Source organism: Onychomys torridus, chromosome 2 (assembly GCF_903995425.1).
Source record: "Onychomys torridus chromosome 2, mOncTor1.1, whole genome shotgun sequence".
In the NCBI taxonomy this organism is placed as follows: Eukaryota; Metazoa; Chordata; class Mammalia; order Rodentia; family Cricetidae; genus Onychomys; species Onychomys torridus.
Genome location: NC_050444.1, coordinates 128,276,471 through 128,297,697, shown reverse-complemented (window position 1 = coordinate 128,297,697; position 21,227 = coordinate 128,276,471). Strand labels below are relative to the sequence as shown.

At 45.2% G+C, this 21,227-nt stretch overlaps 1 protein-coding gene across 3 annotated transcripts in view; it reads right to left on the bottom strand.

Annotated features, from left to right (window-relative positions):
- Positions 1–827: 827 nt before the first annotated feature.
- LOC118577112 (BEN domain-containing protein 5) overlaps positions 828–21,227 on the bottom strand; it is a 1,024,598-nt gene continuing 1,004,198 nt past the window's right edge. For all 3 annotated transcript variants that reach the window (XM_036177158.1, XM_036177154.1, XM_036177155.1), the window contains 2 exons: positions 9,110–9,206; positions 828–2,190 (listed from right to left, as the gene is read on the bottom strand). In XM_036177158.1, coding sequence (XP_036033051.1) covers positions 2,070–2,190; positions 9,110–9,206 — 218 coding nt within the window. In that variant the 3' untranslated portion in view covers positions 828–2,069. The remainder of the gene's footprint in view (positions 2,191–9,109; positions 9,207–21,227) is intronic.

The following is a 21,227-nucleotide window of genomic DNA, read 5'->3' as shown; positions in this document are numbered from 1 at the left end:
TGAGAAGAAGTTTATCTTACTGGATAGTATTTACTAGATTTGACTAAATTAACTCTGGGCAACATAGCATAAATTTATTTCTTTTGTCCCATGATGTCCCTTAACATTATAGAGATTGTAACCTTGCTTTCCCACCTCTACAGTTTTATCTCAAGAAGAAACAACTTTACTCCCCTTGTCCACTTCTAATGGGAAGTGATTTCCACATACCTCTCCTTATTGGTCACGTTTCACAGGATCAGAGCCGTCATTTTAATGAGCACATAAACTTTCTGACTGGTGCTTCCCACACTTAAATTCATCAAATCTTCACAACTGCTAGAGTGAGATGGGTGTTACTCTTCCCATTTTACAAGTGTGAGAACTGGGATTCATGGAGGTAAAATGACTGTTCTATATTATGTCAATGTTGAGACATAAAGCCAGGGTTTGAATTCTGAATTAGAACCTGGATCGCCTGTCTCCAAGTTTTAACCTGGGTTCTAGTTAGGCTTTATAAAATACAGTACCCATGTGTGGTCCCAACACCATGGAAGAAAGCAGATCTAAGCTATAGTCTTATTTTACACAACCTACCCCTGTCCAGGACATCTAAAGTGATGCAAAGCTGCCTCATGGTGGTTGTGTTGAGCCAGGTACACTCTTAAGCTCCCCAGAATTCTGACACAGGAACTGCAGAGAGTTCAAATCTGACCATTCTTCTGCATCTTGACAGAGCCCCTGACTTCAAAGAGATTAACTCTAATTGGAGTTGGCTAGTTGTTCTCCAAGGAGTAGGAAACCAAAAGGGAAGGATGCCAAGAACAATCAGGAGCAGAGGTGCTGCACAAACCACTTTATTTGGACAATAAAAACCCAGGAAGGTTGCTATATATACAATGGAACATTCATAGCAAACTAACATATGGCTCTTTGTTACTATTTCTGAAAACCAATATGTGAAAGAGAAAACAAGCTTTGCTCTCAATTTTTGCAACAAACTTTGAAAATCGCTGCAGCAAATGCAAAAAATGTTTAACTGGAATTGTGTGTTGAAGGTCCCATCTCCCTGGAGCCTCCCTCCCTCTCCCTATCTCCTAATCCTCATTTCCGGGAGGTCATTTTAATTAGCAGGCTGTCATGGTGACTCAGCCTGCTGCTTCCACAGACAGGAAGGGAGTAGACGCCCCTGGACCCATTCATCACACAAAGGCCCTTTAAGCGTCAGAAAAATGCACAGTATTTGGCTTGCTTTGCCTCGGGAATTGCTTCTGCTGTCATTTTCTTTTATCACTCCCACCTGCCTAGGGTGTAGTCCTTTGTCTCTTGCAGCCCCCTTACCTGGTAGTCACCCTGTCCTCAAGTGCAGATTATCAGCGCTCACCTCCCTTGATTCTTGTCACCAGGGACTACTGCAGGACCTTATCCACAGTAGTTCTTCAGAATGAATGAGCAATGTTTTATTGTCTGGGGAGCTAGAGTTTCGATTAAACTACCCAGGAAGTTGAAAAATGGCTTTCAGAACTGCTTTCTGAAGTTGCATGCTGGGGCTTGAGGGAGTGAGGGAGCATGAGGCTTATAGATACAGTGACCATGTTCCTAAGACCACTCTGATTTCAAAAATTCTACCCCATTGTTCACAACAGCCTGTTTGCCTTTGGCGTGTGTGTGTGTTGCTGTTGCTTTGGATCAGAAAATACGGAGACTGCATTCCTAAACTAGAAACAATTGCAACCTGTTTTAAGTCAAGGCACCTGTGCAGTGACCATACAACTGTCAAAGGTGAAGCAGAGCTTACAGAGACCTCAGCCCTGTGGGACCTCTTGAGAGGGGTGTGTAGGTTTTCCTATGCTTACCTGGCTCCTCTCTCCTACTCCACTCAGCCTCTGAGTTGAAGGCTCACAATTGATTTCCCATTGATAAAAGGAAAAAAAAAAACATCAATGATAAAATGTCTCCCCGCCCCCTTTCATTAGCATGTGCACAATGCTGAAAACCCCTGTCTTGGAAACCAGGGAATGGCACTTAATTTCGTGCCCCAACAGGAAATTCGTGTTCTTGCCCCCACAATGCCTCCAGGTGCCATGTCTTTAAAAGGGGGTTGAAGAGTCTTTGTGGTTCAGTGAGCTCTTCTTATCCCCTTTGCTGTTGGGGACATTGCTGGCTGAGCCCCGCAGGGATGGGTGCTTGTGAGGAGTGGGGGTTTCTTTCCTGCAAAAGGGAAACAACAGAAAGAGAAGACAGCCCATATACACAATGCAATGAGTTCATCTGTGTGTGTGTGTCCATCTCCCTCACTGGACAGGGACCTCGTGGGTACAGTGACCTTGCTATCTTCTTCTCTGTGTCCCCAGAACCCAGTCCAGGTTTGGTTTAAAGCAGTCATAGTAGCTCAGTGAATGTCTGTAGGATGGGTGACTGGCCAGCCAATGGATGTGTGGATGGATGGATGAATGGATGGATGGATGACACATTGCTTCATTCTAGGCCTGGAGAAATTTAAGTCTCTTACAGCTCCAATTTCATATCTTGCCACTTGTGTTCCAACTAATTCAACACATTACACATGGGAAAAAATGGGAACACAAAAATCTATAGTTTGGAAATTTGGAAGGAGGCCAACAGGTTTATGCTACCTGTCTTAGAGTCTTGTGGGCTTGGAAAATCCCTTTTGAATATGAGAGAGAGAGAGAGAGAGAGAGAGAGAGAGAGAGAGAGAGAGAGAGAGAGAGAGAGAAGAAGGAGAAGAAGAAGGAGGAGGAGGAGGAGGAGGAGGAGGAGGAGGAGGAGGAGGAGGAGGGGAAAAAGGAGAAGGAGAGGAGAGGAAAGAGAGCTCTTGGATGGCTGGGACACCATTCTGCCATTCCATGTATGGTATATGACCACCAAGGACTTTAGAATCCCAGTTTTATTATTTAGCCTCATTATAACAACTCATGATGTCTCCAGGCATGTCTTCCTAGCATGCCTGGAGATCTCAGAGAGCAGATGTATGTCTGTTTTACCTCTATGTCTCCGAACTCAGCACCCAGCACCCAACACAGTAATCTTACCACCATCATTCAGTGTTTCTGTTCATATAAGAGATAATGAGCTCCTGTGGAGCCAGAACCAATTTTATTCACTGTTGCATTTTACCTTATTCATTGCTTTATTTGTTATATTTTTGACTGACAAATTGATTTATATAGTCACTGGATTTAAGATTTATTCTCAGTGGGAAGGCTGGTCTTAATTTTAAGTCCCAAAGAACTGCTCTGAATTCCCAAGTTGCCTGACTTCAGAAGTGTGGCCTTGGGCAAGGAACTGAACTTCTCTGAACTTCATTTGTACAATGAGAATAAACTATTCCAGTCTTCCAGGAGTGTCGTGAAGTTAAATTAGAGAATATGAATGAGCACCCCAGGAGGCTTTGTTAATATTCTGATCCACGCCTTGAAATCCCACCCTTTGGTGCCACCCTACGTCCTGCCATAAAAGCTTCTTTTTAAGGAAAAACTCTGCCCCTTCCTCTCTCTCTCTTCTGCCGTTTCCTCCACAAGGTGTGCACCCCTTGATCCCCCACCTCTCTCTCTCTTTCTCTCTTCTCCTCTTTCAAATCTTTCTCTTCATTTCTCTATTGTAATAAACTCTCCATGTGGATGCAGCATCTGGATTGTGAATTACTGGCTGCCACCTCAGCCTGCATGGGGTGCATCTGCCCAGCCCACCATTGCATCTTCTCAGCATGCCAGCAAGTTTTCCCTCAGGTGTGGTATATCCTGGCCTGGCCAGCTGGGCATTCCCCACTTGTGCATAATTCATGACAGGCTTCCCTTCCCTTCTGTAATGTGTTGACTATGGCCCCAGAAACTCTAGACATGTCAAAGATACAGACAGGCATTGATGCTGTACTTAACTTGTTTAGGTTTAGTGGAGACCATAACCGTGCAAAGCAACCACTCAAATTCAAGACTTCAACATGAAGTCAGAAGTGGTGAATGCTAGAAATAGAAGTGGAGGAGGCTGTTTGAATTAGGACTGAAGATGTGTCTTGTGGCCATTGTGCTCTGGCCTTGGCACAACGACTTTTACTCATGGTTGATGAGTCACAAACCAAACGAAGATGGAGTAGGAGTCAGGACACACACAAAGGACACCTGGCCTTGACATACCTCCCCGCCCCCCAGTCTCAGTGCCTGAAAACACATGTCCCTTGAAGATCTGGCCAACATGAGGAGACTGTCTAGTGCAGGTGAGATGAGCCTAGACCCAATGCCCCTTAACACTCTAGTCTTACAAAGCCCATGCTTGGATTACCACCCACAGATGGTGTGATCTTTCCGAGTTTGTTTTGTTTTCAGCACTAGCAATGGAAGTCAGGGCCACACACATGTAAGTGAGTCGCTATAACCATATCCCCAGCCCTGAGACAGTATGATCTTAAAGGAATCCCTTTCTGGATGTAGGAATTTAAGGGGAGAAAAATGCTTGTTCTTCCTGCCTCGTGGACTCTGGTGAAAGGAGAGTTGGAGAAGAGGTACTTAGATTACAAGGTGCCATCCATCCATAGGTCATTGAGGAGAATAGTTCTTCACACCTCAAGCATAGGACACGAGGAGCATAGGACACAAGACAGGTTTGTTTTTATAGGACAAAGAAGATGCAAAGTCCCTAGAAGACAGGCTTGGGTGTATTGCTACGGGCACAGCTATAGGTAGATGGTGTCATGGCACTAAGGTGTGCAATGGCTAGAGAGGGGTATGAGATTGCAGAAACAACTCACGGAGTGGCTTGGAAGGCAAAGTGTCACTATAATAAAAGATGAGGGCACAGAAAAGGAAAGGAGGCCCTAAACAGCAGATGGCTCATACCTCTGTTCCCTTCTCTATTTCTTTAGACTCATCTGCTTTGAAACTCAACTTTTCAAGGCTTCTTTAGCTCTTTGGGCACCACTTAACACCTACACCACAATTTCCTGGGAGGTTGCACATCTATACATGTCATAAGACTTTGAACTGGATGTGTTGGCTTTATTCTCTAATTCCTAAGTCAGGCTAGGTGTGGAGCAGGTGCTTCTGGGGCGAGTGGTAAATGGAGATGGACTTTGAGTCTTATGATTACTAACCTTTCGCCGCTTCTCGGACCACATTGGTCTCACCAGTGCTGCAGGCTTTGTTGGGTCCTGTTGCATTTTACCTTATTTGGTGCTTTATTGGTTATAATTTTGACTGACAAATTGATTTATATAGTCACTGGATTTAAGACTAGATCTTGGGATAGCATCATTTTCTTTCTACTCCATCAATCTCAACTCTTCATGTCCTTAAAAACTAAGTCCAAATCTCACTTTCTCCCTGAAGCCTTCTTGGCATATGCCTGTCAGCTGTCAAGGACTTTCCAGGTTGTGTGTGGGAATAACAACATCTGGTTGGCACCTCTCCATAGGGCAAAGAGCTTGAGGGAGATGGTTTGTGAATACTCCCGCCCAGTTCTACTACTGTATGTTCAGTTGATTTCACAGCTTATTTAGGCCTTAACATGCACAAGCTCTGCTCCATGAGCTAAGGATTCAGGAATGAGACTGTCCAATGGAGAAGCCAGACCTGCCTGCAGAGATACCAGACAAGACAGCATAGGGGGTGTGTATGAAAGTCAACTAGAAGCACAGCTGAGGAGATAGCTCTGTTTTAGCAGGAAGAGGGACAGGAAGATAGGATGTGACATTTGGATAAAGTTTTAATGAGTTAGTAGGAATTCAGCATCTACAAAATGAAAGAGATAAAGGGAAAGGAACATTATAAAGCGTAAAAATGGGCAACCTGTTCAGGCTGATGCATATAGCAGGAAGTGGTTGGAAGCAGGTATTACTAAGGTCAAGGGTATGGTAAGAGGCAGGATAGGTGTTCCGAATGTCAAGGGTATGGAAGGGGGCAGGATATCAAATTAAAAATATTGGTTAAGGCCTTGAGTAGCAAAGAAGAGGAGTTGGAATATTACTTTGGAGGTAACAGGGAGCCATGAAGGTTTGTGAGTGAGGCCACATTTGACATGTAGTTGTGTATACTTACTGTACACTGTTAAGTGCTGTTATATTCTGCATGTTGCCAATGTGCTGATGCTAACTATGCTCCCCTACGACTCATAACAGGCCTAGCACAGGATGTGCTCCTTATATACATATATCATGATGTCACTATGCACAGTCAGGTGCACGTGGTGCCCAGGTGCAAAGCCTGAGTCTACTTGGTCAAGGCCAGCTTACTTCTGTGTTCATGCTGTGCCCACCCATAGAAGTATTCTTGGTCCATTCATTTTCTCTGTCTGATTTTATCCCCTTCGGTTTTTAGCTCTATGGCCGTGACACTGGTTAAAAATAAATGTAGGGTCTCAGCTTTCCTAATCAATGCTGAGCCTGAGCTCCCATGCCCACATTTCTGCCTCTCCCCAGGACTTCTTCCTGAGGGGCGGCCCAGCACCCCAGGTGCCAACAGCCTTTCACCAGCATATGAGTAGAAAGTGACATATGGCAATTATCCATGGAGATGGGAGAAAACAAAGATTAATTTTGAGTCAAAACATGTAATTTTCCTTTACAACCAGAACTGCTCTTTCACTTAAGCTTTTTGATGCTTGGGTGGAAAATAATACAAAAGAGGAAAGCATTCAAATTCAAATAGGACCCTATATTTCCGGGAATTCATTCTTAAAGGGTTACTTACCAATTTGGAGTTGAGTGCTGCTCACAGGGGCTTACCCAGGCCCAGAAGGAGGGGTATGGGATAGGAAGGGAGCTAATTTGTTTTTCCTAATTTAAAATTGGGTGTATTTGCCTCAGCTCTTCAAATCCTAGTGAGTAAAGACGTCTTTGCTGAAGAAGACCTCAAAGCTCAGGGTCAGGGATGTCACGAGCAGAGGCTCTTGGGAGGTCAACTTCCCTGCATCATTCTGACTCAGTTTCAAGTCCCCTCCCAATCTGGAAGATCCTCTCCAGACTGAGGCTGAGTATCCCATAGAGGGGTCAGGCCCTGGGCTCCAATCCTGGCTCCAACTCTGGACCTCGACACCCATTCTTCCCCCTAGGTCTCGATGTCTTCTTTTGCCATACTCTCTGATGTACCCGTAAACTGTTAGCACTCCTTCACTGATCTGTGACCATGACACAAGCAAGGAAAAAAAAAGAGGTGAAGGAGGAAGATCATTTTTATGCAGGCTGACAGAGGACCCAGAAGAGATAATCCCTAAATTAACTTGTAAATGAGATGCTAAGAATTCTTTTGAGTTTTATAAAGCATTAAATGTTTAAGAACTTTAGCCAATCAAGAGTGACTTCTAAGAATGAACCAAGCACTTTCCTCTGGAGGTGAACTCCTCAAAGGCAGGGTCATACCTTAATCTCCAACTCATCCCATACCTCCCTCCCCACCAGAGCCGGGTGCAACGTGCCGTCTTCCATAGGTATATGAGTGATGGAATGGATGAGTGTATCCATGTAAATATGTTTAGGGCAGACTGGTACTGCAGGGGGTAGAGAAAGAACAGACAATCCTCCTGTAGAGGTTTTTAATGCTGGTGGACATAAAGTCCCCAGATGATCGGTTCTCAGTCAATGAGACAGGGTGATGGATGATGGAGCCTGGGCCAGCCCCTAGGTAAGTCATGGGACTTGTCACAGGCTATCATAAACTGGCAAAAACTAGAAACCAAAAACATTTGGAGGCATCTACTATGTGCTGGGCATTGTTCTAAGCTTGTACCTAATCTTTAGAACCATATTAAGTGGTTGCTATTATTTCTGTTTAATAGGCAGGTGTAGAAAGGTTTTAAGAGGCCAAGAAACTTGCCTAAAATCCCACTACTCATGAAAGCCTGAGACAGTCCACTGATGGAGCTCTATTGCAGTAGAGTTCAGATGGTTTTAGAATAGGAAACTCTATTTGTGTTATAGATCCTGTGACTTCAGGCAATCTTCTGTTCCTTTCTGGGTCTCCTTTCCTTAAAGTGCAAGACGAGACACAGATGGACTAAATAAGATTAGGTACACAAAGTGCTTCATACAATAAGTAACTGTGACTTATATATTTATTATTAATAATAGATGATGGAGGAAGATTCATTGTGCTAAGCTCCTGAGGCACCAAAGAACATAGCAAGCATCAATGGAAAGAATGGTCTGGCAGGAGCAGAGAGTTGGGCACTGCCACGTCATTCCAGGAGCCTGGACCACTAGGGGAACAGGAGATGAGGCCCAGAGGTAGGGCAGTGCTAGAACATTCCAGATGCCACTGGATGTCACTGCCCTAATGTTCATTGAGTGCTTTACCAGCACACATGGGAACTCCCAGAACTTCCAGCTGTTGGTCAGCCCTCAGACAAGATGGATGATCCCATCCAAGTCTTCTCTCCTCCTTGAATCTACAAGTGGGTCCATCAGAGGAGCAAGATTGGACTTCTTAGGGTGTGTCCTCTGTAGCCCAAACCTTCAAGTGTTAAGGGAAGGGACTATCATAGACTTATGGGATACTCATACACCTGGTACTAGTGTTTCAATGCAAAGCCCACAATAACCTGAAAAGTTTGTACAACGGTGCCTGATTTACAGACTAGGGGGCTGAGGAATGGAAGTTCATTTGGGAACCTTAGAGAATAAGTGATCATATGGAGTGGAATATGTAAACAGCCAGGCTAACTTAGATCAGTGGCTGATCTTGGCTCCCTAGCAATGCCCCATCCCTGAAGACACTTATGATGGGCCTGAAATGAGATGACACACCATGCATGACTATATAGTTATGCAGACTGTGGACTGGAGCTCAGCTGTTTAGTTTACTGCGTTATGAAAGTGGACCCTGAGGCATCATTCACCCTGACCAACCTGGTGAGTCAAGGTACTTCCTTGCTCTGGACCATGGGAGGCTGTTTGGCAATCTGGGCTAACATCCCAGAAGCTAGAGGAGATGAAGCTTTACGGATGCCTGTGCTTAGGAAACACACCTTCTGGGCCCATACTGATTCTTGTGGCAGAGCTAGGGTTGCCCTTCCTGTGGCACAGATTGGAAACTGAGGGGCATCAAAAAACTAAGAGAAGCTTCCCTGAACACAGACCCAGTTAAGCAGGACCTGAGCCTATTTGCTTGGCTCTATCACTTACCGAAGCCTTGGCATGGGGACTGTCATCCTCTCAACCAAGGAATTCAGCCGGTAATAGTCTAGAAATGTTCTCGCCACATTCCTCCCCAGTTTCATATCTGCAGGTGTGTGTTAAGAAGCAACTTTGAAAGGAGATTGAGAAGGATGAAAAGAGGTCTAGTTATAAAGAATAAAAATGCAAATAAAGCAGTGGTAAAGAGGGCTCCATGCCTCTCCAGGCTAGGGTTTTGGCTGCATTGTCTTTGTCTTCACAAAACCTTCAGTGATATTATGATCCTCATTTCAGGGACAAGGACTCAAATGCACAGAACACAAGTAAGGGAGTGGAGTGGGGTCTAAGCAACCATACCCCCAAATCTGTGTACCAAACTTTTAGGTAAACTGGGATTTTCCAGTCTGGTCTCAAATAGTCCAGAATGAAACCTGATGAGTAAGACACAAAGCCAAGAGACCCTTTGGTTTGCCTGACCTTCAAGGACCAGGCATCTCTCTTGAGAGCAATCTCAGGAAAACTCTCTGACTCTAAATATAATCACATTTCCCCTTGCTATTTGGCAAATAATAAACCCCTAGGGTATAGATTGATAGCCTACTTATCAAATCATAAATTCCCCAGGCAAGGAGAAAGCTCCAGTTCTATACTAGTATTAACACTCTGGGATCAATTAATACAACAATTGTGTATCTACCTTATGCACCATATCCACATCTCTGGCTCTGCTATTTCCTTTGCCTGAAGGACCTCCCTAACTCTTCCTTAGCTAATATATAGTGTGGGTTCTCCAATTAGCTACTATCTCTTTGTTAGATTTTCCAGGCTCTTCCCTGCTGTCATCCCAGGGCTGAGAGTGTTCCCTTGTTCCCTACCACCATGGCTTTAGAATCGACCTCATTCAGAGTATGTGTCATTTCTCATAGGGTGGAAATTAAGTGTTTACTGACAATGGGTCCTCCACCCCACCCCCATCAGCTACAAACACCCAAGCTGTCAACCTTCCCCCTGAGATTTCCATCCCCCAGAATAGGTCAACATCACCTTTCCCCTGGACAATTGCCATCTTGTCCTCTAGGCCTCCTGTCCCAGAATAGCCCTCTATAGGATGTTTTCAATAGTGAATTCAGGGGCTGTGTTCTCAGTGCAGACCCAATAGTGTTACTCGGTGACTAAAACCCTTCTGTGTCTTCCAGTTGCTGTTTATAGCTTGGCCCTTAAGTATGTTCTCAGCTCTCCTCTTGCTACCTCCTGCCTCTTACCCTTTTGCAGTTCCTCCTCTTCTAATCCTGTAACTCTTGGATCTTTGTTCATCATGCATCCCACTAGACCACCATGCCAAGCATGCTTTATAGGACCAGATCCTTCTCAGCCTCCAGACCTACATCCAGTTATCACTTTAATAGGAATAGCCTCCTTTGCTGGGATAGGTTTTCCATGGCATCTTTGTATAGTTCTCTGCCAGTCAGACTACTCAGCAATACTGAATTTCAGCCAGCCTTTCTTTTTAATAGTCCCTCTAGCCTAGACAATTTATAGAGAAGAGATCATCTTTGCTTGACTCAATCATCTAAATACCTATATCTCTGCCTGGCAGTAGCAGGAAAAGAAAATGAATAATGACACCCAATAGCTAATCAGTGCTTAGTATGTGCTAGGCAATCTCAAAACAATCCAATGAGAGAAGTCTATTATTGTTCCTATTGCTCAGACAGGGTAAGTGACTTCCCCTAAGACTAGATACCTTATAAATCCCAGAGTTGGAATTTAAACTCAGGCCTTGTTTCTCTGGGACCTATACCATATCATATTTTTATCTATCTTCCTCCTACCTGATAAACTGTCCAGTGGAGAAGATTCACAGCCCTGACCCAGGAATATGTGGAGCTGAGGCATGTAGGGTGACATGCACAGAAGCAGCAGCCTGAGGCTGCTAGTTGGAGGGAGGCTTTGGAGAAGGATCGCTCCTAGCTGGACTATAAAGACAGGACAGCTAAAGAGGCCTTCAGACAAGAGTGCAGAAATGGTTTGCCATTCACACATGCATCTAAACAACATTTTCTTTATCTTTGTTGGGCTGTGATAGGAGAAGGAACTTATCCAATGCCACATAGCTGATAATGGTAGAATCAGGCGTCCCATCCAGGCAAGTCTGATTCCAGCCTTTGAGTTTCTACTGCCCTGGGCTGTTTCTCAACTTGGAGGCACCTTTTCTGTCAAAGCCTGAGTCATCCCAGGTCAGAAGGTGGTGGGAGGAGGAGAATCAGCAGGCAAGGTGTTTATGACAGTGAGCCACACTGCAGGCTTGCTGTGCTCTGGGGCTGCTACTTGCTTTCTTTCTCTGGATGTGTCTGACCTTCTCTGTCCCCTCTCTGAAAAGTCCACAAGCTGGCACTGAGCATGGCCTCTCTGACTAGCAGCCCCCAGAGGCTGTCTCATGCCCAGGGCCTGCAGAGACAAGCTGGCTGCTTGAACCCAGACAGTCTCTAGTTGGCTCGGAGAGACAGAGTTGTGGTTATGTGTGTTAAAAGGAATAGCTGCAGGGCATGGGAGAAATAAGAGGTCCCTGTGGACTCAGCTGGTATGCTGCAGCAGACATTTTTGGAAGCAGCTGTGTCTAGCCCAAATCCTGGTTCTGCCACATGCTATGGAGAGAATAGATTTTAATTTCCAAAGATGTCTGCAACATTGTCTCTGGTCTCACATGCTCTTCTAATATGACCTTGATACTCCTTCCACTGAAAGGCATAGTCTTTCTGTTCTTTCCCCTTGAATTTTCACAGACTTTAAACTGGCCTCTAACCAAAAGAATGACACAGTAGAAGTGACATTGTGAGACTTGCATGGCAAGGTCAGATAAAGCAAAGTAACTGAACCTTGTGTTGTTGAGTATTCAAGCTAGGTCCCAAGCTTGCAGACAAGCAGAGTGACCACCCCAAGGTCCCGGGTCTCTGCACAGAAGATAGGCTCGTGGTCATCCTTCACTTCTATAGCACTCTGTCATTCCAGCCCTAGTTACTGTTTACCTACAACTGAATCAGACTCCTCAAAAGACCCTCCCACTGAGGCTCACCCAAGGTCTGACCCACAGAAAACATGAAGGGATAGCATTGTTTTAAGCCACAAATTTTGGGGGAAGAGTGTCTAACACAGAAATCGAGAACTAGACACCACGTGACCTTACGCAAGCCACTCCATCTCCCTGAGCCATCTTGTCTTTGTGAAATGCCTGATTCACAGATTTGCTGGACAGCAGTGTGTGGTCCGATGTAGGTGGAGAGTAGCACAGGGCTATTGAATGGTGAATGAACGAATGGATGAATAAATGAGGGAGAGAGAAGCTTCATCTCTCCCTGACTGTCTATACTAAGAGCCAGACCCAAGGCACCACAGAAGTAGCTGCCTTTCTCACCAACAAAGGAGTCTACAAAGGAGTTAGTTGGGCTGTTCCACAAAACTGGAGCTAATCACTTTGGATGGGCTCTGCTGAAAAGGCAGTTTTAAAGGTGGCTCTTGTCTAGGAAAGACCTCTTTCCCTTTCCCCCCCTCTAACCACAAAGCCTTATTCACTCCTGAATATTTCTTACACTGGCCCTGATTGAGTGAAGGGGCAGGACAAAGGTGAAGGAGAGTGGAGATTGATTGAACATTTTCAATTAAAACAAGATGTCTTGGAAGACAGATTTAAGATCCAGGTAAAGAGAAGCAGTAGTTTTCTTGGCTGGATCATTTTCAATATATTGCAGTATTAAGAGAGGAAAAACTGGGCTGAATGCTCTCAGCTATTCATTATCTACAAAAATCTTGGGATAGTCTGTAGGCTGAATTTTTTTCCATCCTCAATTTCAATTCATTGGTCTGTTTCTTACAGACAGCAAGGAATGGTCAGCCAACGGGGCAGGTAGGCCTGGGAGCCTAAAGTGCGGAGGATGGAGAATGGATTCAGCTGGGGTGATTAGAAATTTGGACTAATCTGGTGACTTCTACCAAGAACTACCTTGGCATAGAGTAGCTCTAGTCCCCCGTTTCATGGGGCTCTTTAACAGGGATAGGGGTTAGATTCGTTCTATGATTTTTCATCCATCCATCCATCCATCCATCCATCCATCCATCCATCCATCTTATGCATGCAAGCATTGATTCAAACACTTATTGGGTCTTCCTTGGAGTTAGCGGAGATGAATTAGAGAAATTCACTTTTAAGTCTAAAGGAGGAAAATTGCCTAACTATATCCCCAAGCAGGTGGCTAGTTACATTGTCGCCTTGACAAAAGCAGCTCCTAGAGTGTACTGTGCAATGCAGTTACTGTCACCAACGTTCACCACAGCTTGACAAGACCAAAGCTTGAGTCTACATGTATTTCACAGATAAGAAAATAGTAATTAGGGCTTATGTTATTAATCCAGAGTCTTACTCTTTGAAAGTGATAGAGGCAGAATCAAACCCCAGGGTCTTCTCAGCATGTGTACTATCTCTGCTCTGGAAAGTGATAAAAGATCCAAACACAAAATGCTCTCACCCTGTAGAGGAAGACTGAATTCCAAATGGAAAAACCATGAAAGGCTTCATGGAGGGAGATGTGTAACAAAGATTTGAAGGACAAAGACGACCTTAAAGAGAAAGCGGGCTGAGAATACAGCCCAATGGCAGATCATTTGCGTAGCAAGGTCTAGTGTTCAGCTTTTTCTACTTCCAAGGAAAGGGAATGGTGGAGGCACAAGTGTGGCCAGGGACCATGACATGACACAAAAGACAATAGGGAAGGTCGGAGTCTCATCTAACTGAAGTGCAGATTGGAATGTAAGGCTGGGATGTGGCAGGGGCCAGACTCACCATGGCTTTAACTGAAAATTAAGGAACTTAAACTTCTATTCTGAGTGCTGGAGAGATGGCTCTGTTGTTGTTAAGAGCACTGGCTGCTCTTCCAGAAGATCTGGTCATAATCCTAGTACCCATACAGTGACTCACAACTACCTACAATTTCAGTTCCATGTGATATGATGCACTCTTCTGGCCTCTGTGGGCACTACAAATAAACACATGCAAGCAAAACATTCATATACACAAAATAAAAATAAATGAATCTTAAAAAAAAAAACCCTTCCACTCTATAGGGGTTGTGCCTATCATTCTTTCATTAACCTATATAGGCAATTAAAACTAATGAATACAAGGGGTTGTGCCTATCATTCTTTCATTAACCTATATTCACTGATAATCTACAATATTCAGAGTTTTTGGAAGGTTCAGGGTATAAAGACTAAAAATAAAACAAAAACAATAACTGTTAAGGCTAGAACTAGTGACATGTTACAAAGTACAAAAAACATGACAAAGTATGAAACTGTGATTCTAATAGTGCTATGAGAAAATGTAGTCAAAACCCAAGGATGATGGAGATGTGAACAGGCCTCTCTGAGAAGGGGACTGCTGTGGTACAATCCTCCTGTACACTGTGTGAATATATGTCACTATGATTAGTTTAATAAATAAGCTAACTGACCAATAGCTGAACAGGATAAAATTAGGCAGGAAAGTCAAACTAAGAATGATGGGATGAAGGAGGGCAGTCAGAGGAGACACCAGCCACTCACTGAGGGAGCAGGACATGTAGAAAATGAGGTAACAAGCCATGAGCCACATGGCAAAGCATAGATAAGAAATATGGGTTAATTTAAATGTAAGAGTTAGGTAGTAACAAGTCTGAGCTATGGACCGAGAATTTATAATTTATATTAAGTCTCTGATTCAGTTATTTGGGAAGCAGCTATCTGTTATTTGGGAGCAGGCAGTCAGGACAGGAAAACTTTGCCTGCAGGGGACATAAACACCAACAGTGAGGACAGGTGCCACATCACCTATGAATTGAGAAAAGTACAGTAGAAGGGTTGTCTGCGGGAAGAGAGAAACTAAAAGTGGCTGGAAAAATGATAAACAAGGGGGAGATCTCAGAAGACCTTGCTATAGGCCATTGTAGAGCATCTGATCCTTCTAGGTGACAGAGAGGCTACTGGACACTCTGAAGCAGGCAAAGAACACAGTCTAATTTATACCTTTAAGAGATCACTGCTATGTTAAATGTCTGAAGCAAGTGTGGAAGCAGAAGAGTAATTACGGTCCAGGGAGTGGGTGTGGGGATCTGGATGGCGTAGAGGTAAGCGGGACTGCAGGGTTCTCGAGGGCTCTAGGAGACAAATAGTGACTGAAGGAGCCTCTGTTCTCCTGTCTCAGGCCTCAGATCTGGAGCACTGTGCGAACACATGTGTGAGGACTGAGAGCCCACAGGGTGGTGACCTGGACCATTTCCCTCCTCTGTATTCTATGGGAGTAAAAGCAATGTGATTAGAAGTCTCGTCTCCTCATCCTTCCATTCAACAAACATTACTGAGGACCAATGGTACTAAGAGAAAACTGGCAAACACCCCCATCTTTGTGGAACTTACATTCCAGCCACAGGAGACAAACGTAAACCTGTGGAATATGCCAGAAGGTGATAGGCACTGAGATACAGAGCAGGGGATAGGCAGTGAAAGGCAGAAAGAAACCACAGCACTAAGCCTTGCACTATCCTGCTCCTTCCCTCACTACCCCACAGCTCTGCTGCCTTTTGTTCTCTCCCTTAGGCTCCATCAGAACCACCAACAGGCTCACCCGCCAGCCCTGCCCTGCACTGCAGAGTGCTAAGGTCCTCCCAATTCATCTCATCTCCTCCTTCCCGCTGTGTGTGCTACATGCTGTGTTTAGGTGGAATCCCTGCTGGTGCTATATACCCAAGGAGTCTGGGATGATTAGGTGGAAGTCCCACCTCTCTCTCCCAAGACTCTGCCCCTAAGAAAGTCTGCCCAGAGTCAGTCCCTCTCAGGGGCTGCTCAAGACCACGCCCACAGACTACTTAAGACCTTGTTGGCCATACTTGCCATGTGTTCTCATGTTTCCTCCCCTGCCTTCTCGAGGGTCACCTGGGAGTTGCTTTACTCTGAACTCCAGGAAGGCTACCTAGAAAATGGGACCCTAGGAAAGACCCAGGGATCACCCAATGACAGAGAAATGGATGAGGTCTACATGAACAACCTAGATGACAGTGGGAGAAATGAAGGGCAAGATTTGAGGGAAAGAAAGCTTAGGGGAGCAGGAGATCCCAGCTGGATCAAGAACAGAAAGTGAGAATGAGAAATAACAGACCATGATAAATGATGACCACATGAGAACAGGAATAGGCAGAGTGCTCGAGAGGTCCCCAGAAATCCACAATGATATATCCTCTGTAGACTGCTGGCAGTGGTCGAGGGAGGGCCTGATCTGACCTAGTCTGGTGATCAGATGACTAAACACCCTAGCAGTCGTCTTGGAACTCTCATCCAATAACTGATGGAAGTGGATGCAGAGATCCTCAGCCAGGCCCCAGGTAGAGCTCCAGGTGTCCAACTGTCAAGAAGGAGAAGGGACTGCAAGAGCGTGAATTGTTGAATCCAAGATTGCAAAAAGCACAGGGACAAATAGCCAAACGAATGGAAGCACATGAATTATGAACCAATTGCTGTGGAGCCCCCAGCTGGATCAGGCCCTCTGGATAAGTGAGATAATTGAATAGCTTGATCTGCTTGGGAGGCTCCCAGGCTGTGGGACTGGGACCTGTCCTTGGTGCATGAGCTGGCTGTTTGGAACCTTGGGCTTACACAGGGACACATGCTCAGCCTGGAAGGAGGGGACAGGACCTGCCTGTATTGAATCCACCAGGTTTAAATGAGTCCCCAGGGGTGTCTTGGTCCTGGAGGACATGGGAATGGAGGGGAGGGGCTGGGGGAAAGGTGGGGGTGGGAGCGGGAGAGGGGAGGACAGGGGAACCTATGGCTGATGTATAAAATTAAAACACATAATAATAAGAAAAAAACCTAAACTTAATAATTCATCTTGATTGGTTTATTACATCGGTGGTGGAGGATATCCAATAACCAGGGATCCAAAACTTATCACTGCTCCCTACCCTCATTTTGCTGATGAGACATCACAAGTCACTTGTCCCATGATGCACATCAAGTATTGGTCCCAAGGAAGACTGAAGGTCATTCACTTATTCCTTCATTTGCATGTTTGCTAAATGCTACTGTACATCAGACACTTTTCTAAGAATATCAAACTTCATGACAGTCTCTCCTTGCTATCATATTGTCTCTAAATCAGAAAGCTTAACACCTACATGTCCTCTATCTGGAAACCTCCACTTAAAAGTCTTCCTCTGCTCACACTGCTATCCCTGGCCGCTATGGGAGATCATCACTAAGCAGGAGGATTAATTCTGCTGATGGGGATGCCAAAGACAAGCCATTTCTCTTTGGTAAGGCTGACAGCACTGCTAGAATATTAAGAGGCAGCTATCTAGGGGCCTCTAGGTAAAGCCTGAGGAACAATGTGACAATGAAACATCCTTTGTCTCTGCTTCCCTTGCCAGTCCTCTACAAGGTCAGACAGGAGCATGACTAACCAGCTGAATCCTGCTCTGGAGTAGGGGTGCAGGCTGCTGGGATAATCATAGAAGCCTCTGTCATGGCAAGAAAGTCTCCCAGACAGCTCTGAGAGCAGGAGGTCTAAGAAATAGGAAGGTGGGAGGAGGAAGAGAGGGAAGTGAGTGTGGGGTGGGGCAAACAAAAGAGAAAGATACAGACACATAGCTACTTAGAGAAGCTCATCACAGGTGAAGCTGGAAGATAGGGAGAGAAAGATAATAGAGGGGCAGAGATAGAGCTGGACTTGAAGACTGAAGGAGTTGGGGCAGAGATACGGAAAAATAGGAAGCAAATGGCAGGAAGGAAGAGAATATGATTGGAAAGCCATATATACAGACAATAGAGAGGAGGAGGGACAGAAGGAAGGAAGCAGATGATGGGACAGTGTAGCATGAATCTTAAAAGGTCTTGTTAATAAAAACAAACCTGGAGCCAGTTATTGGGGTGAATGCTGGAAGATCAGAGAGGCAGAACAAGCCACAGCTACCTCAGCTGATCCTGTTTCTTCATACTGGAAGCCTCTGAGTCCCCCATCCAGAATGAATCTCAGCTGAATTGCTGCTAAAAGTCTAAAAGCTTAACTAGGCTTTAGTTCCTGGTCCTCACACCTTATATCCCTTTCTGCCTCCTGCTATTACTTCCTGGGATTAAAGGCGTGAGTCACCATGCCTGGCTGTTTCCAGTGTGGCTTTGAACTCAGAGAGATCCAGGCAGATCTACACCTCTGGAATGATAGGATTAAAGGTGTGTATGCTACCATTTTCTGGCCTCTGTATCCAGTGGCTGTTCTGTTCTCTGACCCCAGATAAGTTTATTAGGGTGCACAATATTTTGGGGAACACAATATATCACCACAGGACAGGAGGGGAAAGCAGGAGGGGGAGGCAGGGATGCAGTGTGAGAAAAAGAGAAACAGTGGGAGGCAGTGGACAGACTGGAGGGAATGATTTACTGAGGGGAAGTCACCTCCCTGGGAAGGACTGGTGTCCTCACCCCACCCCCATCCTGAGGCTTACCTCACCAGGAGGCAGCCTACCTGTGACTGGGGGAAGGGGCTTGAATAGCATCATCCAACAATGAATTAGAATTCAGGATAAATCGGAGGCTCCATATTAGTTTCTATTTGTCATTGTAACAAGTGATCATAAACTTAGTGCCTTAAAATACTAGACATGCATTTTCTTACAGCTCTGGGGGCCAAAAAGAAAATGTTGCCAGGGCTACACATGCTTGGGAGGCTGCAGGGGATAAACCCTTCATTTATCCTGGCTGTTGACATTCCATGGCCTGTGGCTACATCACTGTGGGCTCTGTCTCATTGGTCTACAGGCTTTCCCTTCGCTGACAGATATCAAATGTCCTTCTTTCTCCCTTCCTTTCTGCTCTCAGAGTAGTGCTGGGACCAAGCTCTGCATCTGGAATGCCCTGGTTAGGTGGATGCTTTGCCGCTGAGGCACTGCTTAGCCTGGTTGAGAGAAGCTGTATTTTATTCCAAAGCCACAGCAAAGAGAAGTAGTATGATCATTGTGGATATGACATTTTGAGAGACCTTAGCACTGGTCACTTCCAAGGCCTTTGAGTACACAGACTGCTGACAAACTGGAGGACTAATCCTAGAAGGCATAGGTGCTGCCTGTAACACATGGGCCTGAACCACCACTCTTGAGAGACCAATGGAGAAAGCAGCTACCTTAGGCCCCAGCATAGCACACATGCTCAAACTGGCTAATCACAGCTAGAAAGCCATAGAAAAAATACACTATGGAGCCCATTAGAAGTGAATGCAACATTACATAAGCAGACCCCTAAGAATGTCTGTAAAGACTGTTTCTGTGGAAACAGCAACACGTATAGGTCCCAGGAATTGGGATCTAGGTGTCTTTGGAGGCCATTATTCAGCCTACTCATTCTTCCTGAGTTCATCTGCTTAATAAGAGCTGAGAATGGAGACCCTGGGGAGTGTCAGGAGAAATGCTCATGTCCTTGTCTCCATGCCTCAGCCTTCTGGGCAGTCTCTGGGCCTTTGGTTTCATCCAGCATCGATGAGAATGATGTTCCCACAATTGCTGATCTTGTGACTCTTTGACTTTCAACCCTACACTGTTTCCCTGACATCTACAGGGTGAGATTCACATTCACAAATCTGAATTTCATGGCTTCCCATTAAAATGCTCCATGTCTTGTCTCCTGACAATATTTTTTTTTGGCTTCTATTTAGAATGTGGGTCTAGAAAGCATGGCCTTTAATCCTTCTGTGCATTTAGCTGTGTGATTGAAGATGAGCTATTTTTCCAAGCTTCAGTTTTCTCATCTGCTAAATGGATAATGCTGTCCACACCCCAGGATTATCACATTGGGCAATATCCAATTACATATCCAATTGTGGCATGCAGCAGCTTTTCAAACTGTCACTACAATCTATGAAACTGTCATTTCCAACAAAGTGCGAACTCTTCAAGAACAGAGCTTTGTCAAGTTCAATTTTGTCTCTAGAGATAACGAGCACATGATTGACTTAATAACAGAAGCAGCGAGAAAGAATGAAACACCAAACACCAGAGTAGGGGGAAGAAAAAAAAAAAAAGCCAGAGACATGGAGAAGGAGAATTGAAAACAAAAAATCCTCTGGATATCCAGGATAAGACCTCCTAAGTTGTTTCCATTCTGTGTGCCCAGGTTTCCTCTCCAGTAAAACCGGCTTCAGGCTGAACTAGATGACCTGTTCTAATCCCCGCTCTGTTCTTTCCAAGGACCTGAGATGTCCTTTCTTACCAAGCAGATGAGAACAGTCTTAAGAGGCTTGAAGGTGGCTCCTACCACTCTATTAGGGAAGTCAGGTTAGAGGTTGCATGGACGAGAACAGGGGTGTACCTGAGCTCAGGGGTGACATGACTGATTCTAGTAGAGTGACTTGGCAGGGGTTTGGGGTTTCAGAAGGCATCAGGCAGGTTGGGATCATTTGTTAGTCTTTCATCACTGGTTCATTTAGCTGGCATCTATCAGTCACTTTCTGCCTGCTGGGCCATTTACACACAGCAGACTATGTTTACACAGAGTGAACAGAGCAAACACAGCTCTGGGTTGATCAGCTTACAGTCCAGGCACTACAGACAGAAGCTGGATGCTTCTGTGCTGTTGGACTGCCCTGAACACAGTAGGGTGTTCAGCAGCATCCCTGGCCTCTCCCACTAGATGTCAGCAGTGCTCACCCATTGTGAAAACCAAAGCTGTCCTTAAGCATTACCCAGGATAGTTCCATGGACTGGGGGTGACGGGAGGTGGTGGGGGGATGGATAATACAACTCCTAAGTAATCACTGGGCTAGAGGCCGCAGAGTATCTGATATACTACAGGTGAAATGGAAGAGGTGAGCAACAGCTTCACTGTCCAGAACCTTAGCTTCTCTAACTGGAACAACGGCCCCTGAGTGGACTGCCACATGCTACTGCATTAGCCCCCTGGGAGGGCTAGCTCACCCCTTGTCACTGTGGCTTCACAAAGGAGCCTCCTCCCATCTCCGGCATGGGTCATTTTCTGTGAGGTCTGACCCTTCTCTACTTGCCCCACACTCCTAGTCTTTGTCATTCGCCTGTCTAATTCAGACCCAGTTCTCATCCCGGAG